At 46.2% G+C, this 18,605-nt stretch overlaps 1 protein-coding gene across 2 annotated transcripts in view; it reads right to left on the bottom strand.

Moving 5' to 3' along the window:
- Window positions 1-18,605, bottom strand: part of XNDC1N (XRCC1 N-terminal domain containing 1, N-terminal like) — a 38,853-nt gene that overhangs the window by 10,654 nt on the left and 9,594 nt on the right. Inside the window, exons 6-15 of one of the 2 annotated variants that reach the window (XM_058545707.1) lie at window positions 14,834-14,919; window positions 14,419-14,591; window positions 12,528-12,600; window positions 10,654-10,781; window positions 9,821-9,929; window positions 8,865-8,910; window positions 6,167-6,886; window positions 4,522-4,734; window positions 3,413-3,577; window positions 2,084-2,258 (exon numbers count right to left, since the gene is read on the bottom strand). In XM_058545707.1, coding sequence (XP_058401690.1) covers window positions 2,084-2,258; window positions 3,413-3,577; window positions 4,522-4,734; window positions 6,167-6,886; window positions 8,865-8,910; window positions 9,821-9,929; window positions 10,654-10,781; window positions 12,528-12,600; window positions 14,419-14,591; window positions 14,834-14,919 — 1,888 coding nt within the window. Of the gene's footprint in view, window positions 1-2,083; window positions 2,259-3,412; window positions 3,578-4,521; window positions 4,735-6,166; window positions 6,887-7,453; window positions 9,930-10,653; window positions 10,782-12,527; window positions 12,601-14,418; window positions 14,592-14,833; window positions 14,920-18,605 lie in introns of those variants that run through there. The other variant, XM_058545706.1, reaches the window with a different exon arrangement.

Here is an 18,605-nt window from a genome sequence, read left to right as displayed (position 1 = left end):
TGGTTCCATCCGCCTAGAATGCACTACCACAAGCTTTGGAGGCCAGGCTCACCTGTGGCCCAGGTCCAATCTTACCTCCTCTGTCAAGCCTTCCCCACCCCGGGGGAGTGAGCTGCTCTCTGCTCTGTGGTCTCACAGCTCTCTTCAGGTCTCTGTGACGCCATCACTGTGGGGCATTGCAGGGTGTCTCTTCCTGGGTCTGTCTTCCCTCACCTGCCCTGAACTTGGAGCCCCTCAAGGGCAGAGACCACATACTATTCATCTCCTTGTTCCCAGTGCCCAGAACAAGGCCTAGTAGTCACTTTTAAACAAACATTTATTAAGCTCCTACCATGTGCCAGTGGGATCCTGTAGTGAATAAGACAAGTGCAGTCTCTGTCCTCCCAGACTCATAATCTAGTCAGGGAGACAGGCAAGTAGCCAAATAGTTAGAACCCAGTGTGGTAAATGCTAAGATTGAGGAGCAGGGACCCTAGGGGCTGTTACGGGAGTGTTTAGGAATGGATCCTCACCCTGATCTGAGGGCCAGGGCAAGCTTCTCACAGAAGGTGACATTGAAGCTGAGACCTGAAGGAGGAGTAGGAGCCAGCCAGTGAAGGGGCAGTGTGGGAAGGGGAGAGTGCTCTGGGAAAAGAATGAGCACAGGCCTGGAGACAAGCGGGAGCATGATGATTCAGGAACTTAACCAGTTCCCATGGCAGGACAGACCTTGTAAGTGTGGGGTGGGTGCTCAGTAATGAATGTTGAATGGACGGATGGAACCATATTTAATTTATCCCTGTATTCTCAGGGCTTTGCTCACAATAGGGCAGCAGCAAACATTTATTGCATAAAAAATGAGGAGTTTTGTTTCTTAAGACTTTTCTTCCCCATGGGCAGGAACTGTATTGGTTTCATCTCCACCCAGCACAGGTCAATAACGTTTAGTAAATAACTGGGTGAGGAACTTTTCCTCGTGGACTGCTTTTGTTTTCATCCCCTAAGGTTTCTTGGCCAAATTTCCTTTCGGACATCACCGACTGGCTTGGTACAGGCTATAGTAGTGGACTTGGTATGCTGGTAGCCTGGGAGTTTGCTAACAAAGCTAGAGCTAAATGAGGGGAGGACAGCTGAGGAAGGGGCCACCAGTCCAGCCTGCTGAGCTGACCAGCCAGAGGCTAGTTAAAGCTCTGGGGATTCTTGTAAACCGCATTTGCTGAATTGTTTGCGAATACTCGTTCTGCTATAGAAGAAAAGAAAGCCAATAGAACTGATGAAACTTATGCATTAAGCATAAAAAAGTTAGTTATCTGGGTGACATGTTGAACAAATAAAGTAGAGCATATGTGTGTGAACATACGTAGAAAGGGATGGGTAGACACTAAATATTCATGATATCCTGAATATACATGAGGCAGAGGAGGCCCTCAGGATTCATCAGATCTTAAATCAGCTATCCACTGGTGATACCCCACATGTCCTCTGCCCAAAGATTGCAAAGAAAAGTCATAGCTGCTCATCAGGATGATTGGTGAGCTACAGCTGTGGCCAGACATACTTGCCCCTGGGTTTCTCCCATAGATCAAGTGTGGGGCTGGGCAACTTCTGGCTGTTGCATCCCCTGCTCAGACCTCAGCTCTGATCCTCAGAACACCACCATCATAAGTACACCATTTATGGATTTAATAAACTGTATGATTCGAGCATCTTAATTTGGTCTGTTAGCCCTTCTGTTCCGTGACCTTTGGGATAGATTGCCTGGTGGTGTACTTAAAGGCTACCATTACACCCAAGTAATTTGCCACCTGACACCATGGACCAATGTCTTATCTGTGAGAGGATAGAACCTCCAGAATGGGTAGCAACTTATGCCAGGGTAGGGGAAGAATAGGGTCCTTACTTAGCAAATCTATCACAGGGCTAGGTCTCCTAATTTGGGGTGAGGGAGAAAGGTCCCTCAGTGTGCTAGAGCCCAGAGGGGTCTGGTTACATGTTCAGGGGGCATCTACAGGGGCAGGGGCCCCCCACTGGGATACTTATCATGAAGAACAGTGAGGGGACCCCAAAGGGGGACTGCCACAAATAAAAGGCCCCACACATGTACCTGCGACCCAAACCATGTGTAGTGAAGTCTCCCAGACGCTCTGGCTGCGGCCGCGGAAGGTACTCAGCTGTGTCTCCATGACCAGGGACTCTCCCAGCAGGAAGATGAGGAACCACAGATAGGAGGCGGAGTGCAGCAGGAACTTCAGCACTGGGATCTTTAGCAGGCGGCCCAGCTTGGGGGGAAGGGGGAGAGCATGGCTCTCAGAGTCCTGTTCACATCTCTCCCTGTCTTGGGAGAACTTCCGGAATACTCAGGCCACACGGGACTCCTCCTTTCACTCACTCACTCACTCAGACATTTATTGAGAAAGTATGACTATATATTAGACCTTACACTTTAATATCTATTGTTTCCTTCAAAACTGTATGAGGTGGTGTTATTCTTCCCATTTTTTCAGGTAAGGAACTGAGGATCACAGAGGGAAAGTAACTTTCTCTTGGTCCCACAGGCTCTTCAATCCCAACGATAAAAAATTAAAACATACATTCATCATCTTCACTCCCAAACTTGTTCCTCCTCCTCTTGTGTCCCCTTCTTAGAAAATGACCTAGTCATCCAGGCCAGGACCCTTAAAGGCATCTCTATGTCCTCTCTCACACAGTCTGACAGTCTCCCTAACTCCTCCCCGTCCTCCAATCCACCCCTCACATCACTAGTAGAGAGAGCTTTCTACCACACAGATCTGATGTGATCACTTACCTCATTCAAGTCCTACAGTGGTTCCATCATGGCTTATAAGGCTTGCGCGATCTGGCCCCTGCCCACTTCCCACCACTCGCTGCTTGCGCTTACACCTTAGTGGCATAGAATTCCTTTCAGTTTCTTTAGTACTTTACATCTTCCCTTCCCTGGGTCTTCAGACTGCTGTTCCTGCTTCCTGGAACACTGCTCTCCCTATCTCTCACCTTGGCCACAGGGACAGGGCTTGCTCTTTTTTCCCCAGCACTAGCACAATTCCTGGCTCACAGTAGCATCTCTAGGAAATATTTGTTGAATGAAGGAATAAAAATATTTGGATTCACAAGGGCTCCCAAAGAATTTGTAGGTTGGGGCAGTAGTCTCTTGAGGAGAGTATAGGGCTGTATACAGGATTCAGGTTTTGGAGGCAGAGAGACCTCAGTTTACATTCTGGCTCTGCTATTTACTGTGTCTCCTGGACACAAAGAGCATTTCTGTTCCTGTGCCTATGAAATAGAGGCATAATGCGTACCCTCCAGGGCCACCTTGAGTTACTTAATGGGACTATTCCCAAAGTGTCCAGCCCAGGGCCTGGCATAGAACAAGTGCTCAATACGTGACAGTTATCATTAATTTTATTCTTAGTACCCGGGACTTGGGCGCCAGCCAGTAACCAAGGCAGAGGAAGGGCATGGTGAAGAAGATGAGGAAGGCGACAAACAGCTTCCAGATGGTGGTGCTTCCACGCCAGCCGGCCAGGTTCCCGCACCAGATGGAGGACAGGACTTGCTGGCAGATGGGGTGTGCTACAAACTAAGCAGAGACGGGGCGTGAGCAGAGGGGGTGGCCTCCAGGCAGGGAGGATGAAGGGAGAGCCCTTACTTTCCTGCCATAGAGATAGAGCCATGTTTCTTTTCTTCCCAGGCCAACCAGCTCAGAAGAGAGGCAACTCACTTGCCGTGTGACCTTGGGCAGACCCCCCCACTTTGGGCCTTGGGTTCTGTCTCTGAGGGAGAAGCTGAACTCAGACTTTCCTGGACTCTCTGGATCCCACATTCTTGAATCTAAGCCAGGCAGTGGTGAGTGGAATGGGCACCTGAGTCAGAGCACTCAGGGTTCCCTGTCTCCTTAGAGATGTTGGGCACCAGCCAGAGGTCTTGAGGAGAGGGGGAGCAGGGAAAGCAGGGATTGGGGTCATGGGGGCAGGGCCAGGGGAGCCATTATGAAGGAAGGCTTTTGGTTAAGCTCCTCATGGACTAGGATGTCTGAGGGTGGGTGAGAGGCAGGAGTAAGGAGCTGTGGGAGGCTAGGAAGGGAGCATTCTTTAGCTTAGGGGGGAGGGATGAGACATGAAATAACAGAATCACTTGATATCTGAGCCCTGAGAGATCTAGTCTAATCTTGCTGAATAGAGTGAGATATTGAAGTCTAGCAACAGAAAAAGCCTGGACCCAAGTTACTCAGCAGGCCAGAGGCAGAGCTGAGCGTAAGACCCAGATGTCAGGTCTGAAGGTGGGGTCCTGGTGGGTATGAGACTTCCAAGGCTGGGGAGAGGTTAGGGGCTTAGATTGAAGGTAAAAGGGAGGGTGGGAGACCCACAGGATCAAGGGCCTAGATAGAAGGATGCTCAGAATCAAGGTCTAAGGGGGTCCTGAGGGCAGGGAAAGGACTTGCGTAGGGCTGGAGTGAGGGATACCTAGATGTGGGGCAAGGGATCAGGGTAGCCGGGTGGGGGAGATGAGTAGGACCCAGCTGACCCGCTTCTGGTTGTAGTTGACGGCCAGTCGCAGCCTCGCCAGGTTGGGGATGCCTTCCTCAAAGGCCTGGCCCACGGCCTCAGCCTCGGACTCGGTCTCGCTGTCCTTGCCCAGGTCATTGAGCACCGCAGTGACCTCGCTCTGGTTCCGGCACATGCCCAGCAGTTCAAAACCGTAGTCCTGGCTCAGCGACTCTAAGGCAATGTATTCAGGCTGCAGGGAAACAGGTCCGTGTGTGCCTGCCGCCTCGTGGACCCAGCCCCATTCAGTGGCCCCCGCCCTCCCAACTGTGGGCCTGGGCCACTTCAGTCCTGCCCTCGGGCCATCAACTCCCCAGATCTGGTGTTGTGCTGGGTCATCCATTCCTTTCTTCTCTGCCACCTCACCTCTCCTCCTTGCTATAATGAGGTGTCTCCTGTGTCAACTTTGCTTATCTGGTGCTACCTCTACCTCATCACTAAGGCATTTCAACCCAAACCTCTCTGTCACCTTTGCCCATCCTTTGTACTTCCCTTTTCCAAGCCCTATTTCCTGTCTCACTTCTACTCCTATTCTTCATGCCTTTCTTGTGTTCATTTAATTGTTTTGAGCACCTGCCTTATGTGAGAACCTGTGCTGGCAGTATTAGGAGATCAGACATGAGTAAGGCACTTTTCATTCTCTGATCCTTCCACAACTCTGGGACGGAGGTGGAATGCTCTTTCTCTAGCTCGCCTGGCACAGGCCACATCCTGCCTTAGGCCTCTGTTTTAATATCTTTGTCTTTTCCCCACCTGATGGTCATCTTGAGCATGGCGACCAAGTCTGTCTGGCACAGAGGGGATGCCAGTGGATGAGTGATGGATGGAACTGGACTGATGGGATTCAGGGCCCCTGACCAGTTCCTGCCTCCAGGCCTCCCTGGTTCCCCTTCACACATTCTCTGTCCTGCACAGGGTCTCCCCTGCACTCATCGTGATGTCTACTTTTGCTGCCTGACAGCCTTTGCTTGAACCGCATCCCTACCTCAGATGCCCTCCCTACTCCTCTTCACTTGTATTAAACCACCCGCTCATGTAGCCAAGATTAACCCTGCTTCTTCCAAGGAGTCTGCCCTGAACACAACGGCTATAGCTTCTTGACTTCTCTTTTCTGGGCTTTGGAAGCCCTGTTCGCACCATCCACAGAGGCACTGAATGAAGCTGAGTGTCCCGGGAGCGTCTTGTCCACCTCTCTCTGCCCTCCCCCTGCTCATGATCACAAACTTGAGGCCCCAACACATGATGCTCTAGGTGGGACCACAGAGCAAGTACTCAGAAAGGACGAGTTCTACTGAATGTCATCTCTGAGTCTGTCCAGTGTTTTTCTATCTGTCTTCTCTCTCCTCCCTCAGAAAGACCCAGGGTACCTCTAGGGTGGGACTTGTGCTGCCCCCATAAGACTAGGTGCCCCTAGAGTGATAGCTCTCTGCCATTAAAATGAGATCCCTCTCAGGGTGGGATTCTGTGAATCCCCATCAAAATGGAGGCTTCTTGAGAACAGAAAGAGGCCTCATCATCTTTCTGTTGTTTCCCACTTTCCCTGAACACCCACACAGGCCCAACCATACCCCAGTGGAAGAACAGATACGGGGCACCGAGGGCTGGGGAAAGTATAAGAAACCAACCTTAAACTCAGGCTCCTTGCGTGCAAGGCGCCTGAGCTCGCGGCTGAGCTGGAAGGCAGCCATCATGGCATCCTCACTGGCCAGTGAGAGGTGGGCCCTGCTGGCAATGCCCCGGTAGGTGTTGATGCGGGACAGGGAGAACTTCAGCAGGTCATAGCGGCGGGCATTGCTGCACTCGAGGCAGGCACAGGAGACTGGGTGGGGCCGGGCAATAGTGTGGCCCTGGTCCATGAGCAGCTGTGCAATCTCATACAGGTCCTTCTGGCAGGCCAGGGTGAGTGGAGTGATACCAGGTGCAAAGCGGGAGCCATCGATTGATGAGTCAAAGAAAGCCAGTGAGAAAGACCTGGTGTCCACTTTGCGGCCCTTCTCCCGTTCCAGCCGGGCCAGCAGGCGACGCACCACTGCTGGCTGGTTTGTGTCCACCGCCACTAGCAGCGCCTCATGGATTTGCCGGAAGTCAAACTTGACATTGGCCAACAGCACATCAGTGATGGCCTCGTGGCCCAGGCGGATGGTCAGATTGAGAGCTTCCCTCCAGGAGCGGTCCTCGGTCTCCTCCACATTCCGCAGGGGCCCACCTGGCCCGCTGCCTGTCGCCTCGACCCCTGACTCCAGCAGCTGCTGCACAAGGCCCAGCCGCCCCTCCTGGATGGCGCTCAGGAGTAGAGGTGGGAACTTCAGCTTTTTGTTCACGATCTCGGTCCAGTTAGGCTGTGGAGAGTGGAGAGGGTGGGACCCCGAGTCTCCAACCTCCTTTGCCATGGGGCCTCCCTCCCCCTTCTACCTTCAAGCCCTTAACCCTCTATACCCAGCCACCATTATAGTCATCTGTTCCAAACATATACTAACAAAATTTTTCTTGTTTTAAGTAACACTTAATGTAGTGCTTATATATGGTAGGTGGTTTTCTAAGTGCTTCACAAGTGCAGTAACTCATTGAATCCTTACAATAACCCTGTGAGGGAGGGCTATCACCCGCCCTCTAACAGGAGAGGAACCTGGAGTACAGACATGCCAAGCCACTCAGATGACATGGGAACCCAGGCAGTCTGGCTGAGGGGTTGGTGCCCTTAACTACTCTTCTATTGCTACTCCTCAACTCAAATAGGAATTATTATTAGTAGAGTAGCTTTTGGATTTCTGGAATCTCTACTTCTTCCAAAACCCCCAAATGTGGGATTTGGGATATAATAATGTAGATAAATAAATGATGCAATAATTTTTTTCTTTTTTAATAAGAAAAATAATGACACTACCACATTTATCTAAAGGTTTTACTCTAAAATTAAATTCTACATTAAATGTTATATACTCTAGTATATATGGTTTATGAATTATATGGTTTATATAATGTGATCATCTTGTATGACAATATGAACATTGCAAAAAAAATTATTTCTGTGTAGGGGATAAATTTTATTTCCATATTTTCTAGGAATCAATCATTTTGGAACTATCCCTTCATACCTTTTGTAATAGCTTCTTGTATAGATTTGTTAAGCTGTTAGTAAATAATATCCCATTTACTGATGATGTGAAATACTGATGATAATATTTAGAAAACTGGTCTTGGTTGAAAAACGCATCTTTCTTTTTCTTTTTTTTAAACTTAGTGGTTTAAAACCTGGCAAATTTATTCTTTTATGGTTCTAGAGGTCAGAATTCAGAAATCAGTATCATTGGGCCTGATTGCACTGTCTAGGCGTTGGCAGGGCAGGGTGGCTCTAGGGGAGAAGCTTTTTCTAATTCCTAGAGCTGTACTCCCTGCATTCGTTAGTTTATGGCCACATCTTCCATCTTAAACCAGCAGCAGAGGATCTTTAAATCTCTTGAAGATGACAAAAATTTTCTTAGTCACCATTTTATTGTGTGGATTCTCAGGTTAGGAAAATGCCAGGACTGGGTCTGATTTGGGGCCCCTTCTAACTTAGCACAACTTCCATCCTCATAGGAACCCCCACACACAGTAGGGCCAAATGTGGGACCTTGAGAAAGGGTAGGTTAAACAGGTGGATGGGGCTGCACTGGGAGCCTAACCCCACAAACAGGCACACACGGTCTGTCCAGGACCCAGCTCCCATCTTGTTGACTTCATCTCCCAGCTGCTCATCCCTCTGGAAGTCCCAGAGCCTCCGAAGGACAGGTCCAGACTTGTCCACACAGGAGGGTCTTTGAACTGGGCTTTTCCCAAGCCCCTCAGCTCTGTCCAGGCCTTCTAGAAGGAACCCAACAGGCTCTTCCTCCACCAACCCACCTGGCTTTGCCCTCTCCTCTTGGGTGGCATTTCTCCCCCTCGGTGCCACCTTGTCCCTCTCTTCTACCAGGCCCAGCCCCATCCTCACTGTTCTTCTCTTCTGGGCCCAGGCTCAGGGCTCCCAGGGCTCTTCTCCCACCCACATGGTGATGTCCACCACCTGCATGGCAGCTAGGATGTCCCTGCCACCCCTCTGGGTCAATCTATTGTTTTAATCATGGCTAGAAGTGGGACCAGGATGGGGTAAGGTAGGGGAGCAGAAGGCCTCTTACCGTGAGGGGGTCCATGGCTGCACGCACCTATGCTGGCAGGGACTGAAGGACTGAACTCCTGCTCTGTCTGCTCCCCTGACTGTGCCCAGCTTCCTCTTTCCTACCCACTCAAAACCCCGCCCTGGGCCCTCTCTTTGCCAGGACCAGCTGCTCCCCTTCTGCCCTGTACCCTGGAGACTGGGGGAACTGGTGTTAGTGCCACACAATGAAATCTTCTGGGAAACAGGAGAGAGGACATAGTTGCTCAAAGAAGGTGGGAAGAGAATTTAGAACATCATAGTGGAGGGGACCTTACAGACCCTCTGGTTCAACTGCCTCTTTGTACAGATGGGGACTGGGGTTTACCCAAGGTTCCACAGCCAAGCCTAGAACTTCCATCTGATCCCTATAATAGCTTTGTGAGAGGGATTTTCTCTCTGTACTGAGGGTTAATTCTGGGCCCAAGATAAGTAATTTACTTAAAGTCATACAGCAAGACTGTTAACTGATTATATCGAGGGAGGGAACCCACAGAGGATAAGGAGAGTTAAGTTCATGGGACACTGGAGGTCAGTCTCACGCTCAAAAATCACTCTCGCCTTCCCAGTACACCACAGGATCTTATTTGTCAGGCAGTGCTTTTCTTTACACCAGGCCTCCGTTTTCCTTCCAGGAAAATGGGCATGAGGATGCACATCACTCATCAAGGGGAAGGCATTCTGGATTGTGTTCCAAAGCCCTAGAGAGATCACCAATTCTACCCCAGAAGTTCCAAAGGGGAAAAGGATGGAGCTGTCCTTGCGAGAATAGGGTGCCATGGTGACAGGATCCTTGACAACTGGGAGTGGGGAGCAGGCTGGGCCCAGAGGTGCCCTCAGGCAGAGTCCTGAGGGAAAACGAATGGAGGGAAGGAGAGAGGTCAGCCTGGCCTCATCAGCTCTTCTTAGCTGTCAAGAGATCCACTCCCCAGTTTTAGTCATAGATGGGCAGAGGGGGCCAAAACCAAAGGGCCTCATGTCTCATGACTGAGGGACCTCCCCACACATGCTGGCATGTTCTTCTACTTCTCCTGCTGAGAACTGCAACTGGCAGATAGGACACTGGACCCAGGAAGTGGGTGGTGAGCTCTCTGGGGAGGACACCCACAGTACAGACTGCGATGAAGATGGTGATGAGGAGGGAGAGGCTGAGTGAGGTGGGGAGGTCTCTCCACAAGTGGCAGCGTGCTGGAGAAGAATCTCAATGCTGAAGAAGCCTAAGGGGGAGAGAAGGAGGTAAGCAAAACTGGGCCTGCTCCCAGGCAGGAGGCCACCCCAAGCAATATTTTGCTGTCAAAATGCAGCTGTTTTTGTAGGAAATTTATTACAGTTGAAGATTTTACACCTGGGAGACACTAACCAGTCATGAAGCCACCAAACATTTATCAGGTGTTCACTATGGGCCTGACACTGTGCCAGGAGCTGAGGGATGTAAAGCCAGGCCTGTCCTTATGGACTGTAGAGTCTAGGGGGAAAGAAGCTTTGACCACAAGTAACTATGATACAAAGCAGAAGGTGACTTCGAAGCGCTAAGCCCAACGGAATCAGGGAATGCTGCAGGAGCTCAGTGGGAGAGACTATCTGAGAAGCTCAAAGAAGACTTAGCAAACAAGTCTATGTTCACCATGTGAACAGAGACTTAGAGAGTAAGTAGAATTTGGACATGGAGGAGAGTTACGAAGGAAATTCTAGTCCCTCTCTGATAGCGTTTTATATTGTTTTGTTCCATGTTTCTCCTGAGGACAGGGCCCATGTCCCTTCCTCAGCTTGGCCAACACAGTGTGAGCAGATGCTCAATATAGACTTGTATGTAACCGCAGAGATGACAGAGGCTAGGAGTCCAAGTTCAAATGTTTCCTGGCAGCACTCCCAGATCTCCTATTCCTCCCTCAAGGGATGCCTAAAGGTCACACGACAACCCCTTGTGTGCAAGCAGCTTACCTGCACAAATGGGGCACTGTCCACTGTCCTGGGCCCCGCTGCTTTGGGCCTGGGGTCGGTGGTGTTCTCTTTGCCCTGCCTTTGCTATCCCCCTCCTGTTTGGCTGAGAGTTTGAGTTGGATAAAGGCCTGTGAGAAAGAATAAAGACAAGCCATTAGCAAGAGGCCATAAGGGCTGAAGGAGCCTTGGATTAGGGTGAAAAGAATGTAGAGTAGTTGATGTGGAGCCAGGAGCCCTGGGTTGGAGGCCTGGTTTTCCCACTGAATGTATCAGACTTGAGGGAAGTCATTTAACTTTTGAACATCTGAGAACAGAGCTTTTATTACTGCCTTCAGGTTTTTTATTGAGATATAGTGCACATCCCATAAAATTCATCCCTTTAAAGTATACTATTTAATGGTTTTAGGATGTTCACAAGGTTGTGTAACCACTACAACTATCTAATTCCAGAACATTTTTATCACCCCAAAAAGAAATCCTGAACCCATTAGTAGTTACTCCCCATTCCTCTATCGTCACAGACCCTGTGATGATAATCACTAATCTACTTTCCATCTCTATGGATTTGTCTATTCTAGACATTTCATATAAATGCAATTATATAATATGCAGTCTTTTGTGACAGACTTCTTTTACTTAGTATGTTTTCAAGGTTCATCCATGTTGTAGCATGTATCAATAGTTCCTTTTTTGTGGCTGAAAATATTCCATTGTATAGATACATCATATTTTGTTTATCTATTCATCAGTTAATGAACATTTGGGTTAATTCTACTTTTTGGCTATCGTGAATAATGCTGCTACGAGCATTCATCTATACATTTTTGTGTGAACACCTGTTATCAATTCTTTGCGGGTATATTCCTACGAGTGGAATTGCTGGGTATGGTAACTCTAGGTTTAGCTTCTTGAGGAACTGCCAAACTGTTTACCAAGGAGACTGCACCATTTTACCTTCTCACCAGCACTGTATCAGAGTTCCAATTTCTCCACACCTTTGCAATACTTTGCCAATAAGTGTCTTATTTATTTATTTATTTTTATTTTTTTAAAATTTTTTGTGTGGGAGATCAGCCCTGAGCTAACATCCACGCCAATTCTCCTCTTTCTTTGCTGAGGAAGACTGGCCCTGAGCTAACATCCGTGCCCATCTTCTTCCACTTGATGTGGGACACCGCCACAGCATGGCCTGACAAGCAGTGTGTCGGTGCGTGCCTGGGATCTGAACCCGGGCTGCCAGCAGTGGAGCACGTGCACTTAACCGCTATGCCATGGGGCCAGCCCCAAAGTGTCTTTTTGATTATAGCCATCCCAGTGGGTGTGAAGTGATCATTGTGGTTTTGATTTGCATTTCTCTGATGGATAATGATGTTGAGCATCTTTTCATGTCCTTATTGGACATTTGTGTATCTTCTTTGGAGAAAACTCTATTCAGATCCTTTGTCCATTTTAAAAATTAGGCTATCTTTTTATTGAGTTGTAAGGGTTCCTTATATAGTCTAGATACAAGTGCCTTATCAAATATATGATATGCAAATATTTTTTCACATATTCTGTGAGTTGTCTTTTTATTTTCTTGACAGTGTCCTTTGAAGCAGGAAAAGATTTAAATTTTAATGAAGTCCATGAGATACAGTGTACTCACCTTCAGATGCTGGTTCAGTAGGGAGCTACCTGCTTGCCTGGCTCCAAGTCTGACAACACGTGGACAAGGACATCTTTTCTCCACCACCCTCTAGGGCCAGACATGAGATCAAGACCCAGATACAAGAGTATGCTCTGACCTAACTGAAATACGAGTGGGGGAAGGACAGCTAGAGAAGGGCAGTAAGGTCTGGGGAGGTGATCTGGGTCTTTCAGGTTGACCTACTCACCTGCGGGCTTGCACTTTCCGTCTCTTCGTCCTGCCCACGCGGTTCTCTGAGGTTTGCTCCTCTGGTCTGGACTCTGTGTTAGAAATGCTCATTAAATCCAGCTCATTAACAAAAGGGCCTGCATACATGATGTTCTTTCTTTTAAGAATATTCTTTCTATCCTCTTTGCCTGGTTAATTCTTTCTTACTCTTTAAGTCTTAGATGAAATGCTGGTTCCTGTGATGCCCTTTCCCTGGATTCTCTAATCTAAACCTTGTCATCCTATTATGCTTTGCCTTTGAAGTACTTATCACAGTTTTACGTTTTAGACTTCCTTGTGTGACACAGACACCCGTCTCTCCATTAGGGTAGGAGCATTGCTCTTTTATTTCCTGTGGTATCTTCGGCACTTAGCACAGAGCCTCGCACATACAGATGTTCAATAAATATCTGTCAAATGAGTGGTAACAAAAAACAGCAACAAAACTTGTCTAGCTATTCAGAACTTATAAAACACTTTGTATAGCATTTAATATATTTTAAAGTACTTTCACAGCTCCACTGCCCAGCCTGTAGAGTGTCAAAAAAAAGATTAATTCCCTTCTCATTCTTGGTCTCTTAAAATAAACAACTACATCCTTCCTTATGTGGTAAGCAGCTTCTGAAATGACTCCCACTGATTCCTGCCTCCTGGTATTCATGCCTCCACTTGAGTGTGGGCAGGATCTAGTAACTTGCTGCTAATGAATAGAATATGGCAAAAGTGATGGGATGTTACTTCCATGATTAGGTTACAAAAGACACACTTCTTGCTAGCACTCTCTCTCTTGCCCTCTAGCTTGCTCACTCTGATGAAGCAAGCTGCCATATTGTGAGATGCTCTGTGGAGAGGCTCTCATGGCAAAGAAACTAAGGGAAGCCACGAAGAACTGAATCCTACCCACAACCATGTGAGTGAGTTAGGGAGCAGATCCTTTATGGCTGAGATGACTGCAGGCTTGTGACAGATTCAGAGCCAGGGGACCCAGTTAGCCACACCTGGATTCCTAATCAGGAGAAACTGTGAGATAATAAATATTGTTTTAAGCCACTAAGTTTTGGGGTAACTTGTTACACAACAATAGACAACCAATGTACCCTATTTCTGCAATGAAATGATATCCTCATTATTTCACTAATTTGTTTAGTTCTTTGAAATGACAGATAAACTATTTCCTTTTTAAAAATTTTCCCAATGAAGCAATGAGAGAAAGCAAGGGTTTCAATGAGAACTCTACTTGTTTTCTCTCTCTTGCTATCTAGAATAGTAAAAAGAACAAGTGCTCTGGGGTTCAGATCCTGGCTCTGCCACTTAGCAGCTGTGTGACTCACAATATTTAGCTTCTCTGAACCTCAGATTCTTTGGTAAAATGAGTATAACAGTATCTACTTCATAAGTCTGTTGTGGATATTAAATAGTTAAAGTTAGTGAAAGTGCCTAGCAATGTCCTGTGCAAAGTAGGAACTCCAAAATGTTTAATCCTTTCTTCCTCTGTGATAAATCCACACTATTCCCCTATTTTATTTTTCCAGTAAGCTCCACACACCACCACCGTGACTTAACAGTCATTCTGAGATGATCACAGAACATTAATACTGCAAGAGGCCTAAATATGATTTGGTTTAATTCCTTCACTTTGAAGATGAGGGAATTGAGGCCCAAAGAGATAGAGTTTCCTGATTCCTAAGCCAGTGCTCTTTCAATTACTATACAATATTTGATTTCTCTTCTGGTAACAGGACACTGACAACTGTCTTTTCTCCCACACGCAGTCTCATTTGTGAGCCATCCTTGTACAGGAGTGGTGGATTCAGGGAGGCAGGACAGTGTTAGGGAGAGTAAGGAGCCAAAGGTAGGTCATGGGGCCTCACCTGCGCTGTCTGGATGACAGGGACCTGGTTCTGCGTGGCTGTTCTTTGGGCTTGCCACACTGGCTGGGGGCGCCCTGCGGGCAGCTGAAAGCACCATGCAGGCTGATCGCCCCAGAGTCCCTGGCTGCAGCTGCTTTAGGATATTCCTAAGCTCTGAAATTTCCTTGGTGCTCCTGCAACGAAACAGAGAGTACTTGGTTTCACTCAGAAGAGAAGCTCCATTCTGCCCACCCAAGTCAATGGCATCTAACCAAGAAAGGCAGTCTTATACACAGATGGGGTTAGGCTTAGCATATGTGATTAATTGAGGGAACCGAGGCTGGGCTTGTGTGCCTGTGAGTGACTTGGTAGCCTTTCTCTTCCAGGAGAAAGAACTGAGAAGTGGCTGGGAGACCTCCATTTTGGCAGCACGTACATTTGGGGATCTGGGAAGAATGTCCTCCGGATGGAAGGATTAGCCAGCCAGGGGCTAGGACCAGATTCCTGAGCATCAGACGAGCCCTGAGGAGAAGAAAATGGAGAAATATGAAATACACCGCTAGGGGACACTGCCACCTAGTGTCAGGAATACTCCCAAACCTGAGGAATTGAGCTTAGTTAATGAGTGAACAAACGTGGCTATAACTTGGGCGTGGCGCCTGTGCGCACATTCTCTTCCAGCTCTGGGATGTGAGGTTCTGTGATTTTGCATACTTAGTTCCTCAATGCTAAGGGTTCTGTCATGATTCTGAAAGCCCCTGGGATAAAAGAATACACAGGAAAAACAGGACTATGGGACTGATACCATGTGCAAACTTTTGAAAGCATATTTGTACATATATAAAATTGATTCATGTAGGTAAAAAACTCAAATCATTCCTCTCTCTTTATACACCTGTGTGAGAGAAACAAATCATACACATATATTTCTTCTTCTTTTTTTTTTTTTTTGGTGAGGAAGATTGGCCTGAGCTAACATCTACTGCCAATCTTCCTCTTTTTATTTGAGGAAGATTGTCCCTGAGCTAACATCTGTGCCAATCTTTCTCTAGTTTGTACATGGGACACTGCCACAGCGCGGCTTGACGAGTGGTGTGTAGGTCCGTGCCTGGGATCCGAACCCATGAACTCTGGGCTGCTGAAGCAGAGTGCGTGAACTTAACCACTATGCCACACGGCCGGCCCCCATATATATTTCTTTATAATTACAAATAATTCCATTTTGAAGTATTTTGGGAAATTTTTGTCAATTTTCCCTTCTAAATATTATTTAATAACATTGTTTAATTTCCAGCATGATTTATTTTGTGAACAATTTTGGTCACATGCAACTAAAAACTTACCAATTTTAGCCACTATTTCTAGCTATCTATAAAAAGAGAATATGTATGTGTATATTTGTGAATATAGATATCACATCTCTCTCTAGCATCAGCCATTATATCTAATTATCACAGGCATTTTATAAACCCCTATACTTCTAACTCCAGAAATGCCTATGTGCAATAATCTTGAAACAGATGATTTCTACATAGATCTTATTTATGTGGTATGCTACAGTTTCTTAATTCTTTGTCAAAATTCAAGTTATCTGTGTTGATTCATCTGTAGCTATTTCCTTTTCTATTTTTCCAAATTTCCTTTTTTCCCTTGAATTTAAAAAAATTTTTAAAAATTTGTCTTTAATTTTCAGCTCTGGTTCTTTTATTAGATTCTTTTAAAGGGAAATATCTTTCTTCTAAAGCATGACTTTGGCCTCATTCTGCAAGTTTGAGAAGTAGTATTTTCACTCTCATTCACTGTTTAATATTTTCTAATTGCTATTACAATCTCTTCTTGGATCTAGCATTAATTTTGAAATATTTTCTTTAATTTTCCAGGGTTTTTATTTTTTCTTTACCTTGTCTCATAAATTTTAGAGTGAATCTATTAGAAAGGGTAACTAGATGGGTGTGTAGAGATGGTTTACTTAACCCTAACTCTAAATGAGATTAGTCACTAGGAACCGAGCTCCTGAGCACAGGCTAAGTGGAGTCAGGCGGCCTGGGTTCAAATCCACTCCAAGACTTATTTAGCAGTGTGACCTGGAATGCCTCCCCTTCCCCTCCTTAATTTCTCTCTGTTTCTGTTTCCTTACTGGGAAATCGGTGATCATAAAAGACCCTATTTCATAGGGTGAAAAGACTTTATGTTTTGCTTTCATTATAATATACCATTAGAATGACACATTAGAAAAAAAGCCTATGACATTTTAGTCATCTTAAATCATAAAATTGAAACAAGAAACAATTACACAGAGACAGAGATTGGATTGCTGGTTAACAGAGGGGAAGGGGGAGGGAGGAGGGCGAAAGGGATGATTAGGTACATGTGTGTAGTGATGGATTGTAACTAGTCTTTGGGTGGTGAACATGATATAATCTATATAGAAACTGAAATACAGTGATGTACACCTGAAATTTATATAACGTTATAAACCAGTGTTACTGCAATAAAAAAAATTATTAAATTGTGGGCCATCAATTCATTTCCATGTACCAACCCTCTCTTGTAGAAATGTTTCAGGGTCTCCTTTCCCTGTGGTTTCATTGAGGTAGCTGCATGTGTATTTCACTCTGCTATTGATGTTCAATGCCTTTCTGACATTATGGCTCTGGAGTTGCTGACTCCCTCCTCAATCCCACCATGGTCCTAAAGGAGCAGAGTAATTTAGATGGCCAAAATGGAAAAGACTCTAGGAAGCCCTTATTTATCCTACAGTTAGGGAGACCATATGTCCTGGATTGCCTGGGATAGTCCTGCTTTATGTCTGTTGTCTCGGTATAATTATTAAGAGCACTCTTTTTTGCTCTCAAAGTGTCTTTTTGGATGATAAATTTTATGGTGACCCTATCCACAACTCACTGCTGAAAGGTCATTTATATAATGAACATTTACACTAAAAGCCTACTTTGTCTAGGCACTGTTCTAGCTGCCAGGAATGTATTATGGAACAAGACAAACAGGTCCCCAATCTCACAGAGCTTCCAGGTGATTGAATAGCCAGGGCCACAGAACTCTAGCTCCGTTCAGGTCAGCTCCCGGAACTGCAATATCAGAACCTGGCAGAGCACACTGAGCTGCCTCCACTAGTCCTTTTGTATTTTTTAGCCCTTCCCACAATGGAAGGGTAAATCTCAGACCAATCTTTACTTCGGCTCAGCTCTCTGCATCCCTCCCAAGGCTGTACTACAAAAGCGTCTACTCCTCCATTGTCTGCTCTAACTCCATTTTCTCTTCCCGATGCCCAGTCACTTCTTTGTCTCGGTAACCTCAACAGGAGTGACACCTGTGAGATTCACCCCTGGGAACTGAAATTCTTTGGCTATTTCAAATGTTTGAAGCTTCTAAAAATGTACTGTCTGCATAGTAAGCACTGTGGTGTAGTGACAGGAGACCTGATTTCTAGTCCCTGTTCGCTCTGACTCACCATGTGAATTTGAATATGTAAGTTTCTCTATCTGAGATATAAAATGAAGTAGTTGGGGCTTGGTGATTTCTCAGTATTTTTTCATCTCTAGAATTCTATGACTCTAGCTTTGTGTAATTATATTTTCCTATTTGTTTGCGAGTGAATTATGGTGGAGGGTACTGGCTTGGAAAGATAACTGGAGACACCAGTACCTAGAAAGCTGGAGGAGTCAGAACAGACAGGAAGAAAAAGTAACCAGAAAACTGGCAGAGAAAAGGGGAGGTAAATTGAGCAGATACCTATACATAGCCAGAAACCTATACATCTTCTCTTAGACGTATGTGTGTTGTACAATGACAGACAGCAGGGGAACAAATGAAATTGTAGAGCACATATCTAAGAATATAACTGGCTTTGCTAGGCAGTAGGGTCAGAGAACAACAACAATGACAGAGGTACTGTAAGTGAGCCCTGGGACTTTCAGGTGCTAGAAGGAAAAGTCTGATGAAAGCTATAGCCCCCAAGAATCTAGAAATAAAGTATGAGATTAAGTTTGAAGCCAAAAAGAATTTCATTATGGCTAAGGAACAAATGGTCCAACAGCTTTGTGCACTCTATTGAAGGCTCACTCACTAGAATCTTCCACATGTGAAAGGGAAGGAGAGGCATTCACTCCTACCTCTAAGAAAGGGTAGCAAGCCCATTTATGTCTGTATTTGAATGTATGTGTGTGTCTGTGTGTCTCTCTCTCAATCAA

This window comes from Diceros bicornis, chromosome 7 (assembly GCF_020826845.1).
Source record: "Diceros bicornis minor isolate mBicDic1 chromosome 7, mDicBic1.mat.cur, whole genome shotgun sequence".
NCBI lineage: Eukaryota > Metazoa > Chordata > Mammalia > Perissodactyla > Rhinocerotidae > Diceros > Diceros bicornis.
Note: the sequence above shows the minus strand (reverse complement) of the source record. Positions and strands in the feature narration are given on the sequence as shown.